General features: G+C 33.7%; 1 protein-coding gene across 1 annotated transcript in view; it reads left to right on the top strand.

Annotated features, from left to right (window-relative positions):
- Dh31-R (Diuretic hormone 31 Receptor) overlaps positions 1–14,843 on the top strand; it is a 545,747-nt gene that overhangs the window by 380,760 nt on the left and 150,144 nt on the right. Inside the window, exons 4-5 of the mRNA XM_089636652.1 lie at positions 2,479–2,585; positions 7,256–7,347. Of these exons, the coding sequence (XP_089492778.1) occupies positions 2,479–2,585; positions 7,256–7,347 (199 nt within the window). The remainder of the gene's footprint in view (positions 1–2,478; positions 2,586–7,255; positions 7,348–14,843) is intronic.

The raw sequence follows: 14,843 nt of genomic DNA, 5'->3' as shown, positions 1-14,843 counted from the left end.
GAAGGGACACGGGTTCGAGTCCCGTTGGCGTCATGTATCTTTTATCAGGAGATTTTTCAATGTGGATGAGTGTTTCAGGCGAATAATTATTCCTTATAAAATAATTATTTCATTTAATCTGTCTGACTTGGAATAGACAATAATACTGCCAAATCACAGTTTTAAATCACAATTACAACATTAATGAATTCAAAATTCAGAAACAAGCATATAATTAACTTTCCCTATTCACTCCGCGATGAACCCGTGATCTCAAAAACCGAATGTAAGGACCTTGGAGTCTACGTAGATAGTAAACTTATATTTAATACGCACATTTCTTCAATCACTGCTAGATCTTACAAAATGTTAGGTTTCATAATGCGTCTGAGTAAATTATTTAAAAATCCACGTACGCTAGTAATGCTTTATTCCTCACTAGTCAGAAGTACACTGGAATATGCATCGCCTGTCTGGAATCCCAAATACACTTACTATGTCAATAATATAGAGCGCATACAAAATAAATTTATTAAGTACCTAGGTTATAAATACAACAATAATTATATCTGCACTCTCCAATCCCTGAAATCCAGGCGAACGGTAGCTGACATGACATTTCTCCATAAAATAATACACAACGAAATAGACTGCTCAGAACTTCTATCCCAAATAAATTTTAACACCCCATCTAAAAGAACTCGACACACCAACCTTTTTTACACAACTAGTAATAATACAAACGCTGCAGCCAATTCCCCTATTTCTCGCATCCTTCAAACATTCAACTCAATTCAAACAAGCACAAGTACCGATATATTTTTTGATTCTCTCCCTCTATTTAAGAAAAACTTTTTTAGCACACTAAATTCGCCAACATAACACATACAACCACACACAGACACACACGCACACGTACACACACACAAACACTCACACACACCTCTCTCCTTCCCCAGCACACTAATTAACTTAACTTAAAAATGTAACTTAACCGTAAATGTATAATATACCTCCTATGTATATATGTCAGCGACATGTCATTGGTACCAATTATTATACTAACTTTTATAACTTTGTAACTATTGTCATCTATGTAATTATGTACTGTTTGTTTCTGCAATAAACAAAAATAAAAATAAAATAAAATAAAACGATAGAAGTGTTTATTCATTGCATCTTACTATACATAAATCACGTTTTTCTCATAAAAATCAACCTCACTAGGAGTAAGACTGTATCGAGGTTAACAATTTACATTTGAGTGAAGTAAAAATAGAGTATCACAAACATAGTGTTAATGCCACTACTTCAAAATGATTAAAGAAAAAAATCTTTTCACAAAAATGTTTGATTCGGCCCTGGTTTGTAGTGAGGACTTTTTACTATCCACCCGCTTTGATTGCCCGTCTAACGATCCCGCTGAATATCGTTACTGTATTAAATTTTTCTTTTTATGACCGTTCAAATAAATATTTTCATTTAATGGGGAAAAAATCCTTTCCAACAACAATAGGAGAGTAACGTATTATTTAACTATAATGAATCGATATTATTAAAGAAGTTTCGCTGTTTTTTTTTCTCTTTTTGTCTTCAAATTTAAATCTGTTACCAATTTAAAGTACAATGCAATGGCTTGGTTTTCATGACTTTTTATTATATCTTCGAATATTTTGCATCTAGGCTATAATTTCAAATTATTTTTTATAGTTTTTAATTTTTAATTATTTATAAAACACATATTTTAATTAATAATTATTTATGATTTTTAAATAACTCTACCAATTTTTAACAAGCATCAAATACATTCTTTGTTTTAGGTGTTTTAATATCTATTCCACAATTTATGTCATGTTTTTAGATAAAATTTGACTGTATTGTCGTATATTTTACAATGTCTAGTAAGTCTGTATTTAATGGCTTTTGTTCAATAATAATCAACATTCAATTTTCTAAAATATTTCATATTCAATGATCATCATTTTTTCAGTCAATAAAAATCAGAAAACTTGTCTAAAATAATCAATAAAATCAATGGTATCTCTTTATGAAAAATCGAAATTCATTGGTATTTTTTATGATAATCGATAGAACTATAATATTCTATATGTAATGGCCCCTATTTCACAAAAATCGATATTCAATAACCTCTGTCATTTATACACCAATATAATCAGTTGTCTTAATATCGGTAATTATTTGTCTCCATGATTCGGTGATTCATTCCATAATAATTGATATTCAAATGTCTTTAATACATGGTAATCGATATTCAAATGTATTTAATCCACATTAATCCCCATTCAAATATCTTAAATCCATTAGAATCGATCTTCAAATATATTTAATCCTTGGTAATCGATATACAAATGTCTTTAATCGACAGTAATAATATTTTAATATCTTTTATCCAAAAGTCTTTAATCCATACAAATTGATATTCCAACTTATTTAATCCGCAATAATCAATATTCTAATATCTCTTTTTTTTATTTGCAGGGACTGCCCATAAATATTGTGAACCAAATGGTACTTGGTTTCGACACCCGGACTCCAACAAGGAATGGTCAAATTACACAACCTGCGTCAATCTGGATGATTTATCGGTGAGTAATACATTATTTATGCCAAACCACTGTTGATTAAATTATGTTACCATTCCACAAACAACTTTTGACGCATTGAAATTGATTACTTGTATAAACTCGTAACTAAACCTCTATTATTTAGTGTTTAGAGTTTTGGAGCTAACGAATTGATGGTTTTGTTTAAAAAATGTATATAACTCCACGCAAAAGGAGTGGTGTGAAAAATTTATTATGTAAATGTTGTAAAAGTCAAATCATTATAGTAATACGTTCGTTATTATTACAAAAATATTCAAAGTTAAAAGCCCTAATGGAAACAATCGAAAAATCTAAATGTTGTAAGGCTAAAGGTAGCGGGGAGGAGAAGGAGATGGGGAAAAAGAAGATAGGAGCGTAACCGGCTATTCAGATTTGGTCACCAAACACGGCTAAAGCCATTACAAGGAAAGTTTCAATTCTAAATGGTGGTCTTACACCAAAGCGATACCGAGAGTATCTTTCACTCTGAAACGTGCCGCAAGTATACTGTACTGTATTATTTTTAATTAGTAAATATATATTTTTGTTACTTTTGTAAGAAAGCTCGTTGACACTTGTGTAGGAATATTAAACACTCGAAAATACATTTTTTCAATCGCGTGACCACAAAATAATCGGCAGAAGTTATATTATAAAGTTGGTGCAGAGTCTAGACAATATGTTCATTTCGAAAAAAGTAAACAATGAAATAAAAAAAAAACAATTTGCCAAGAGCTTTTGGCTTCCAAGTTTATGTTTTTTTTTAAATTTTATTATAATAGTGTAGACCTCTGGAGTTATCGGATTTACTGCTTTGAATAGTGTTTAGGACTAATTAGAACTGTGAAGGTTCATTTGAGTTTAAAATAAATTAGCGTTCTGAAGGTCAGTCGTACCCTTGAACGTGTTTAAGGATAAGCATTTTTTTTTCAAATACATTGTATCTTATTGCATACATTTTTTTTTATTTTAAACGTTTTGGAAAAATCGGAATGTCTTCTTGATTTCACTATAAAGTTTAACGCATTCTGTACCATTGTTAGAACTAAAAGTTTGATATTTTTAGGACGTAATTCACTCTTTCTGATTTGGTCGTAAATGAGATTATATTCATAGAACGGAAAAAAACTGAAAAAATAAATTTCAAGTTGTTCCAATGAAAAATTGTTCCAAGTTTTTCATTAGAACAAGTTTTCTTTAGCTTTGGAAGATTATGCCCATCAATATAATATACCTTTGAAGAATAAAATTTTGCTAACAAATCTAAATGAAACATGAAACAGAAATAAAAAGATGTCGGTCTCAACAATCGAACCCAAGATATTAGAAAAATTAGTTTCAAGATAATATTGTTTAATTTGAAAACGGAGATCACAATTATAACGTAAAATAATTAGGTCCCAATGTTCGAGTGGATAAAGACGTTGTCCCGGTAAGACAGAAATCCTGGGTTCAATTCCATGTTGAGACCGTTTTTTTTATTTTCTGTGTCGTGTTCTGTTTCATGTTTCGTTTACATTTAGTACTATTATCTTCTTCTTTAATTAAATATTTTCTTGCTAAATGTAAGTTCTACTTCTAGCTTCTCACCACGGTCATGTTTCAGATTTATTAAGAAAAAAAATATAAGGAAACGTGCAAAATATTCCGGGTGTTGCAGTCTTGTAAAATTAATTTGAAATTTTTTAGTAAAAATGTCATAGAAAACCTCTTTGATTCTGAAAATTATTTGATTAATATTTCTTCCAAATATTTGATTATTCCAAATAGTGACATTACAAGAATACGAATATAAATCTATGCCAGTACTAGAAGCAATCAATCATGTCATTTCTAAGCCTCTGTCAGACTTATATAATCCTTGTTTTATTACATTAATTATTTACAATAGTATGAAGATATATTTATTATGTATTTATTTATTTTCGGTACAAGATTTTTAATTCACAGAAAAATTATTTTTGTTAAAAAAATTACAAAACAATTACAAAGTATATACTAATATGATTCAAATGAACTAAAATTTACAATACGGCTTTGGAAAACCAAATGTAAACTATTAACTTTTTTTCAAAAATATATATGCTTTGTTATAGGTGTTTCGGTGCTATTAAAAATATGAGTTGTGTGGCTGAAAATTTATAAATCAGTTAGCTTAGGCATTATTGTTGCTGTGAAATATATTTTTAATTCGCGTGACTATATTAGGAACATGAATTGAAATTAATTGCAATAATGCAGGGCTGTCAATAAGGGAATTACGCACAGGAAAATAATTTCATTCAGGGCCTATGTCATCTTTATGAATGCTGTGTGGAGGGTCTTGTGTGGATAGTAAGAATCAAATATGGATCTTGAAGGGACTTTTTTTTAAAGAGACCATTCCATGTTGTAGGAGTGCCAGAAACACGGAGGCCGGCAAATCTTTTACAGCCGACTTGAAAAACGCCACTTGGGCACGCGTTTGGCGTGTTTTCCGACTATGTACTGGTTCCGAAGATATAAATGATGAAAGAGATAATCGTTCCTCGAAGCATCTTCCATTGAAATACCAGTAGAACAATAATATCATCCAGACCTGACGCCTGTGCTATAAACAATGCGTTTGTTAAGATAGGCGAATCCATCAAACGGATCGCCCGCGCCCGTTGCTGAACAGAGTGAAGGGTTTTTTTCAAGAGGCTCGAGACCAGGAATGACTGCGAAATTCAACCGATTTAAACAAGGTCAGCAGTTGTGTACCAATAAAATAACAGCGGGCCCTATACTGTACGCCCAGTTTCTGAGAGTCATACTTGATAACAGCATCGCCGGAGCCCCCGAGTCCGAGCTGGTCACTTGTATACTCTTGGGCGTCCTTTTGTTCATATGTTACTTCCCATTGGAAATGGCAGGACCGTCTTTCTAAAAAGGCGGAGAAATTATTTTTTCGATCTCATAATGAATCATTTATAACTGCAGAATGAAAATACCTTTCGCGATATGTACTGAAATTGGTTAATTATAGGGTTTTAACAATCTATGTTTAAGCAAGTACAAGCACGCAGTGGCGGTTTTCGGTCTTTTTAACTGGGGTTCAGAAATTCAAGGGAAGATATATTTAATCCAAATGTACTAAATGTATTGTTATTGTCCTTAATCGAAACATCACATAATTCAAGTAAATATGGTAGGAGAGGTACCTATTATGGGATTGTTTTTTATACACACTTAACCATATTCCGCAATTGTGTACAAAGTTATGATAATGTATGTTCGCGACAATTTATAAACGTAACTGCTTTTAATTTCAATTTCGAAACAATACTGGAGAAAGCTCAACGCAATATTGCATAACTAGCGACTTAGACAATACGGCATTTTCCGAAACTTTCTTAAACGTAATATAGTGTCTTATCTAGAAAAGGATTGAATTTTAAATATGATAACACAATATTACATACAATAAAATTTGTTCGATGGGGTCGATCCGCGGCGCAAGGATAGTCTTAATTTTTCTCAGGTTTGCGATAACACCGTCAGGGCGATTGTGTTGTTTTGATTATTAAGTATTTTGTGCTGATCTTATAACGCATCATAACATGGGAATATTGGGTTAAGATTCAACTGAATTTTTAGGTCACGTGAATTTTAAATTCACCGCATAAACGCAATTTAGAGAAAAATTATGAGTTGAAGGTATTTATTTATTTTGTAAGAAACAAACAGCTTTTATATAATATACAAAGACAGATATAAATATACAAGTTAACTGAAGTCAAGCCACAGAAGTTTCTTATATTTCTTAAGTTCATTAGAAATGAAGTTTTAGTATCTTAAAATTAATTTGGTGTTAAAGGAAGGGGAGAGGAAGAGGAAAATAGGAAGAGGATAAGAGATGCTCCCGATACATTCCATACTCTCATATTAATAATCGATCGTACGCATTACTTCATGTCGATATTTCTTTAGGTTATTACCAAAAAGGTATTGGCGGCTCGTGACTTTTGAGTGTGATAGAGTGCTAATGTTTGAAAAATTCGACATTATTGATGTTTTTTAGTCCAAAAATATTTTTTTTTCGAAAATTCTATTTTTTGTATGCGGATTTTCAGTAAATTTCAGTTTTAACGAGCGCCACAAGGATTTCCTGAAAATCTCCATAAAAAAAACGGATTGAAGACCACTGGTTGAAGGCCGAATACAGAATAATATTACTTTGCATAACCCAGTAGAATATCATATTAAAACAGCTTTTAAAATAAGTGCTTTAAAAATAGTTCCTAAACTAATACAAAAGGTTGAGATCAAATACAAACCATGTTACATGCATTAAACAAGTTGATTAAATCCTCCCTTCCTACTCATCAGCTTCACACTCATACAGCCCCAACTTTTTTCTACCTTGTCTTCCTTTTAACCGCTAACTTTCCACTCCCACTTCTATCTAATCCAAAAAAAGTTAGGCTGTTATTTTTTTATCGGGTTCTTAACTATCAGAGTCTGTTGAATGTTCGTGAATTTGTCGATAGATCCACTGTAATCTGATTGGAAACTTTTCAGGAATCGGGCCCGTAGCTTAAGCTGTGTTCCCACGACACGAAACTGTGCTCGAATATTAGGTAGAAGCGTTTTTGGTGTCCACTTTCGCGATATTCAGGTCAAATAATAATGTTTTTCTTTGTTCACAGGCTAGACAATCAGTGGTCGCCGTTTATGAAATTGGATATTCAATTTCACTTATCGCCTTGCTGCTTTCTCTAGGACTTCTAACGTATTTTAGGTAAGTTAAATTATACCTTTTTAATATGAATGCTGCACAAGAGTCCCCCACTCTCCTTATGGTCGAATTCCTCCCCACCGATGTGAATGCTATAGCTAAGCGTATCTACCACTTATAACCTACAAGAATTCCAAGCTTTAATCGTATTTTATTTATGCGGCTGATAAGAAAAGCATTTTCACCAGAGTCCTGCAATTGCATAGATTAATATCACCACGATGATGGCCGACTTTGATAGGGGTAGGCACTGAAAGAAAAGGATGTTAACGACAGAAATGCGTGTACTCTTGGTGATTTGACTCAAGTCTGGTTAGTACGTTAGTACTTACTGTTCAAACAAAGTATTGTGAGCACGCTAAATTTTAATACTTTTTTGAATTCATTGCTTGAAAATCTTTCAAACTGAAGATGAAATTGTTTCATTGATTATTTATTGCACAATGAAAAAGAAATTTAAAAACAAAATAAACATACCATATTGCGTCTCGTCAAATTACTTAAAATGTAAAATAAGTAGGTAAATAACCTCAGATCATTTTAATTCTATAGCCTGAGGAAACAACACTGTGAACTTTATCAAAACATTTACGTTTCCAGATCACCGGTTTAAAAACTATGACAATTTCATGATTCGATGTTTTTTGTTATTTTAATTTTGTTACTTTCTGCAAATGAATCACTGATTTATAAAACATACATGTTCATAAATACATATTCTGAGATAAAGTATTTTAAATGGAAAATAATTATTAAAAAATTAAACAAAGGAAAATTTAAAATAAATTATATAATTTTTTTCCAACTTGTTGGAGCTGTTTAAAAACATGTGACTTTAGGTGTTATAAACGAATGAAAACTATTTTGTTTATACCTTTCCTTAACCTAACTTAACATGTAAATCTGTTATTTTTATAAGCAATAATTGTTCGCCTGAAACACTCATCCACATTGAAAAAATCTCCTGATAAAAAATACATGACGCCAACGGGACTCGAACCCGTGTCCATTCGATTTCCGGTCGAAAGCTCTGACCACTGAGCTATGGAGGCTTATCTCTTACCCGCGAAATTATTCAATATATGCTAGTGTTTCATTCAACAATTACTGCTTGTTACATTTTTTTCACCTGAGAACAACCAACTTTATTTTATATGAGAAAGGCATTGTAAGTGCTAACTCTCTCACTAGATGGCGTTGAGACAAATTGTCTACATTTTTAGGTGAAATACTTGAACTTGTCAAATATTAATTATTATTTTTTTGATAAATTAATGTTTTTAAGACAAGATTTTATTTATGCATAGCACAAAGGATAACAATTATTTTTATAAGCAATAATTGTTCGCCTGAAACACTCATCCACATTGAAAAAATCTCCTGATAAAAAATACATGACGCCAACGGGACTCGAACCCGTGTCCATTCGATTTCCGGTCGAAAGCTCTGACCACTGAGCTATGGAGGCTTATCTCTTACCCGCGAAATTATTCAATATATGCTAGTGTTTCATTCAACAATTACTGCTTGGTACATTTTTTTCACCTGAGAACAACCAACTTTATTTTATATGAGAAAGGCATTGTAAGTGCTAACTCTCTCACTAGATGGCGTTGAGACAAATTGTCTACATTTTTAGGTGAAATACTTGAACTTGTCAAATATTACTTATTATTTTTTTGATAAATTAATGTTTTTAAGACAAGATTTTATTTATGCATAGCACAAAGGATAACAATTATTTTTATAAGCAATAATTGTTCGCCTGAAACACTCATCCACATTGAAAAAATCTCCTGATAAAAAATACATGACGCCAACGGGACTCGAACCCGTGTTTTTATTATTTTTATTTTTATAACCCTTTTTTTATTATTTTTATATTTACTTATAAAAATAATTGTTATCCTTTGTGCTATGCATAAATAAAATCTTGTCTTAAAAACATTCTTCTTCTTCGATGGCGCTACAGCCCATATCGAGCTTTGGCCTCCTGCAACAGTCGCCTCCAACTCCTCCTGTCCTCAGCGGCTGACTTCCAGTTTGTCACCTGGAGAAGCTGTGCTGCATCCCCTCTTACCTCATCTTCCCACCTCAGTCTGGGTCTTCCCACTTTTCTCTTTCCACCTGGGTGACCAGTCAGAATTCTTTTTGGGACGCGTGTATCCGGCATTCTCTGTACATGACCAGCCCATCTCAGCCTGAGGAGTCTCATGTGTGCAGAGATGCTAGGGGCCTTATATATATCGTACAATTCTCTATTGTGCCGGATACGCCACTGTTCGTCCTCTTTCACCGGTCCACATATTCTTCTCAGCACCTTTCTTTCAAAAGTATCCAGCATTTCAGCCATCTTTACTGTCAGTGTCAGCGCCTCACATCCATATGCCAATACAGTTCTTACAATGGTCTTATATATGGTTATTTTGGTTTTTCTGTGGACACTACGTGACTTAAACACTGGCACCAAAGAGAAGTATGTTTTGTTGGCTGCTGTGATTCTTCTTCTGATTTCTGCTGGATCCTCATTGTTCTCTGTCAGGCTGGAGCCCAGGTAGGTGAATTGATCGACCACTTCGTATGAGTAGTTGTCTTTAAATAGTGCACTACTTCTTCTTCTGTGCGAAGGGTTCCTGCTCTGTACCATCATTTTTGTTTTGTCAACATTAACTCGCAGTCCTACTTCCCGCGCCGCTATTTCTAAAGGGTCGAAGACCTTCTTAATGGCTGAAATTGATCTTCCGACAATGTTGATGTCATCCGCATATCCGACAACTTGACTGCTCTTGAAACAAATATTGGAGCCAGTGTCTATTAGTGTTTTTCGTATTACATGTTCGAGCACAATGTTGAAGAGAGTGGGAGCCAGACTGTCCCCCTGTTTAAGTCCCTGTGATACTGTAAATTCTTCCGACAATTCTCCGTCTATTTTGACCTGACATCTTGAGTCTGACATTGTGGCTTTTATGAGCCTAACCAATTTAGGTGGAATCTGGAATTGTAGTAGTATGTCATATAGACACTCCCGATCTATGCTATCATATGCTTGCTTGAAATCAATGAATAGTTGGTGTGTGTCTATGTCAAATTCCCAGCACTTTGCCAAGATCTGTCTGACGGTGAACAGTTGGTCTGTTGTGGATCTACCGGTGCGGAAGCCTGCCTGATACTCTCCCAGTAGGTTTTCTGCATATTTATCAATTCTTTGTTTCAGTATCATGGTGTAGATTTTATATGCTGTGCATAGGAGTGATATGCCTCTATGATTTTCGCATTTTAATTTATCACCTTTCTTGTGAATTGGGCATATTATGCTTATTTGCCATTCCTCTGGGATTTTTTCCAGTGTCCATATTTTAGTTATTAAATTGAGTAGCAGATTTCTCAGATGCTCATTTCCATATTTGAACAACTCTGCCGGGAGGTTGTCTTTCCCAGGTGATTTGTTGTTTTTAAGTTTCTTTAGTGCAGCATTTATTTCTTGCATTGTTGGTGGATTCGCTGATTCTTCATTACTTGATTCAGTGGGGATGTTGGTAGGGTGACTTCTCAGGTCGCTATTAGGGTTGAGAAGTTTATAGAAGTAGTTTTTCCACACTGTTTTTATTTGTTCCTTATCTGATATAATTGATCCATCAGCGTCTTTGCATAGTGTTGTATTCGGTTTGAAACCCTTCTTGAAGAAGTTTACTCCCCTATATGCTTCTCTGGGATTATTATTGACAAAGTCCTGTTCCATTTTTAGCAGTATATCATTCAAGAATTTTCTTTTCTTTCCCCGTATCAGCTTATTCGTTTCTTTTCTCGCTTGTTCGTACGCCTGTTTTTTGTTTCTTGTTGACGTTTCCAAGTACTTTTTTCTGAGTATATTCTTTTCAGCTATCTTTCTTTCACACTCTTCATCAAACCACGGGTTCCTGGGCTGTCTGGGCATGTTTCCGACACTTGATTCCACTGCTCTTACGATTGCTTCTTTTATATCATTCCAATCTTTTTCGAGTGATTCTTGGGAGTTCTGCTCAGTGATCTGATCTGGTAGTCTATTTACAAGGGCGTTGTGATACTGCTCTTTGCCTTCTGGTGTTTTTAGAGCTTCCGTATTGATTTTTGGAATAGTTGGTGATTTTTGTGTCCTGTTGTTTGCAATTCGGCTCCTATAGGTGGCCACCACCATGTAGTGGTCTGAATCACAGTTGGCACCCCTATACGTCCTTACGTTTGTGATGCTCGTTGCCCCCCTTCTTTCTATCAGGACATGATCAATTTGGTTATGGTGTCTACCATCTGGCGACGTCCAGGTCCGTTTGTGTATGTCTTTTCTTGGAAATTGAGTCGAGGCCACGATTAGGTTTCTTGATTCTGCGAAATCAATCACTCGGGTTCCATTATTGTTGGCGTGCTTGTGTAGACTGTTCATTCCTGCAATGTGTTGGAGCAGAGGATCCTGTCCTATCTTGGCGTTAAAGTCTCCAATTACCATCTTAATGTCGTTCGATGGTAATGTGTCGTAGACCTGTTCGAGTTTCTGATAGTATGTGTCTTTCATTATGTCCTCTTTATCTTCCGTTTCAGCATGTACGTTGATCAATGTTACGTTGAAAAACTTCGTTTTTATGCGTAAGCTGCACATTCTTTCATTAATGGGTTTAAAGTCTAATATGCATTTTCCCATTTTCCGGTCCACAATGAAGGCCACTCCGAATTTATGATGTCTTTCATTTCCACTATGCAGTATCGTATGCGTTCTTGTGTCAAATGGCTCAGATCCTATCCATCTGGTTTCTTGCACCGCCATTATGTCAATTTTATATTTCGTCATCTCCCTAGTGATCTCTCCTAGGGCTCCACTTCTATACAGCGTCCTTGCGTTCCAGGTAGCTATTTTCAAGTCCTTATTTCGTTTGCTGGGTCTTTTCCTAAGTTCAGTTGTTGTCCGAGGCTCTGTGTTAGGATTCGTAATAGCGTTGCTTTTACAGGGAGAGGTTATTAGCCTCTCGCCCAACCCCCTACCAGGAGGGCCAGGGTTTTTCTGTAGGGGTTTCCATCCCTTAGCTGGGGGGTTCCGGTTTTATGGCGCCGGAGATTCGCCATTCATCCTCTCCTATCTGCTATGGCTGATGGTATTGCCATTGGCCACATTGCCCAGGGCTCGCGGGGCTTAAGAGACCACTCGTGGACGCTAGGAGTAGGACTATTGGTAGTGTTGCTAATGGAGTGCAACAGTGGCGTTACACGGTATTTGATGAGTGACACATTTTTCCCAGCAAAAAATGCGTCTCCGTGACCCTACCAAACTTTGAGCCCCCTTAAAAACATTAATTTATCAAAAAAATAATAAATGTTAATCTGATTTCTTTTTTCACTTTCAGTCATATCCCAGTTAATTATTTCAGTATAATAAACTGAGAGCCGATGATTTAATACATTTTAACTAACTTTTAAGATCACTTACTTGTTCGTGTTTATTGGTATGGTGTTTATTTACTTTTTTGTGGAAAGGCTTTACAAGTTAGTGGGCACATGTAAAATTTAAGACAAAAATGCATCACAGACGATAAAATAAAATAAAAATATAAATTATTAAAGAAACCTTAAGTCCATGACTTGTTTGGAAAAATCACAAATATTTTTCTTTGATTTACTTTGAGTTATTTTGATGTCAAATTGAAGATCTGGGCATAAAGAAAAAAAAATGTGTTTTTTTTTTCAAATCAGTGATTACAATTTTTCTATATCCATTTAATACGTTTTATAGGATTCAACTTAACTTATCTAAGTTCTTCTTCTTCATATGAGAATTTTATTCTCTGTGTTTTGTAAGATTAACTGCTTCACTTTATTTAACTCCGGAAATATTTCGAGATATAGAGATTAACAGATAATCTCTCGCTCGTAATTTATTAAAAGCATTTCGGAGTAACGTTTCTCTTTTTAACATTAATTTCAAGATTTATATTTTAGTCACAGTTCACAAGTTAATTCATTCCTAAGGTATGGAACGCTTTATTTAATTTATCTTCAAGTTAACCTAAATGTGACTACGTTATTCAACATAAATGTGAATTTTATTTAGCGGAGTTTCTGTGGAAAATTGTCTCAAGGTTGCAGGAACAATTTTTGAATTCTTAATTATAAACTAAACTTCCAAAGCAAGTGTGTCAGCAAGTTAATTTAACAATAATAGCACTAGAACATACATAGGTAATTCTATTGTATTGCCTATGTGTGTTCTAATGATAATATATTATTGTTTAATTAACATGCTGACACACTGCTTTTGAAGTTCAGCGGATTAACGTTTAGTAATAAGATACCATATTTATTTTTCGAAATAACTTTATTGAGTAAAACTTCAAATTGTAATATTTAAATACTGAAGACAATATTAGTGATTTCTAAACGAAAATCTGAAACAGAAAAATCAGAAAAGGAGTCCCAGATGTGACCGTTTCCTTTTCTGATTTTTCTGTTTCAGATTTTCGTTTAGAAATTACTAATATTGTCTTCAGTATTTTAATAAGACACCCTACATTCTCTTAGTCATATACTCATATATGTCTCGCATATCTGATAGTATTATTGTCCCAGCGTCTGGACGATGTAGGCCCTCTGATTGGTCAAATTCATATTATGTGATTCGGATAAATTCTGCATTGGGGGTCTGCAGGCAAAAAATACCAATCTGCCCCTCAATTTTAAGCAACCGTAAGGTTCATTTCGGTTTGCAGGCGACTGGATACAAAAAAAATAAGACATTAAAAATTAAGACACGATTTGATACTGAAAAAGAATCGCCACATGTAATACGATATGTCTTCAAAAATATCGTTTCTCCTCATATAATTTTTGGATAATATCGAAGAAAATATGTTTTAGAAAGTTTATAATCCATTGGATTAATTAAATTACAGTGAAAATTATCCACAATTACGTGATTACGTTTGACGTTTGACGAAAAAAGCACGCGTTCATTCAATATGGCCGGCAATAGCTGGCCGACACAGAGCGCACCTCTGGCGGTGTAAAAACTAACCAAATAACTGGCGCGAATATTTAAATATGCAAAATTACTTGACCATTAAGCGTTTCATAAGAAGATTTCTTCTGGAAGTTTATTTAAACTTTGCAATGGCATTTTTCATTATTATTTATATATTTTTTTGCTTATTAATTATATCTGATTTTCTATTGACATGTTTTATAATTTCTAAAATTTAAAAATTATTTATTTGCGATGCTTTAATCCTGATTGTTTATTTATATCTTAAGAAATAGGGTAAAAATACCGTTTGAAGAGAATATGTTTAATTTTTTTATTTAGTATTTCAACCTTCAATTTATTAGAATAACCGTTATTAAATGTTTTTTTTTCTTAGGTTTGTCAACAGTGATTCATATCAAAGCTCTCGAAATTCAATAACACTAATTAAACTTGGTTGATAATATCACTAATTACAGACAAACACAACAGTGATGAACACAAAACTATAAGTAAAGAA

This window comes from Hesperophylax consimilis, chromosome 10 (assembly GCF_061612785.1).
Source record: "Hesperophylax consimilis isolate HC1 chromosome 10, BYU_Hcon_1.0, whole genome shotgun sequence".
NCBI classification, from domain to species: domain Eukaryota; kingdom Metazoa; phylum Arthropoda; class Insecta; order Trichoptera; family Limnephilidae; genus Hesperophylax; species Hesperophylax consimilis.
This window is presented reverse-complemented; position numbering and strand designations above follow the sequence as displayed.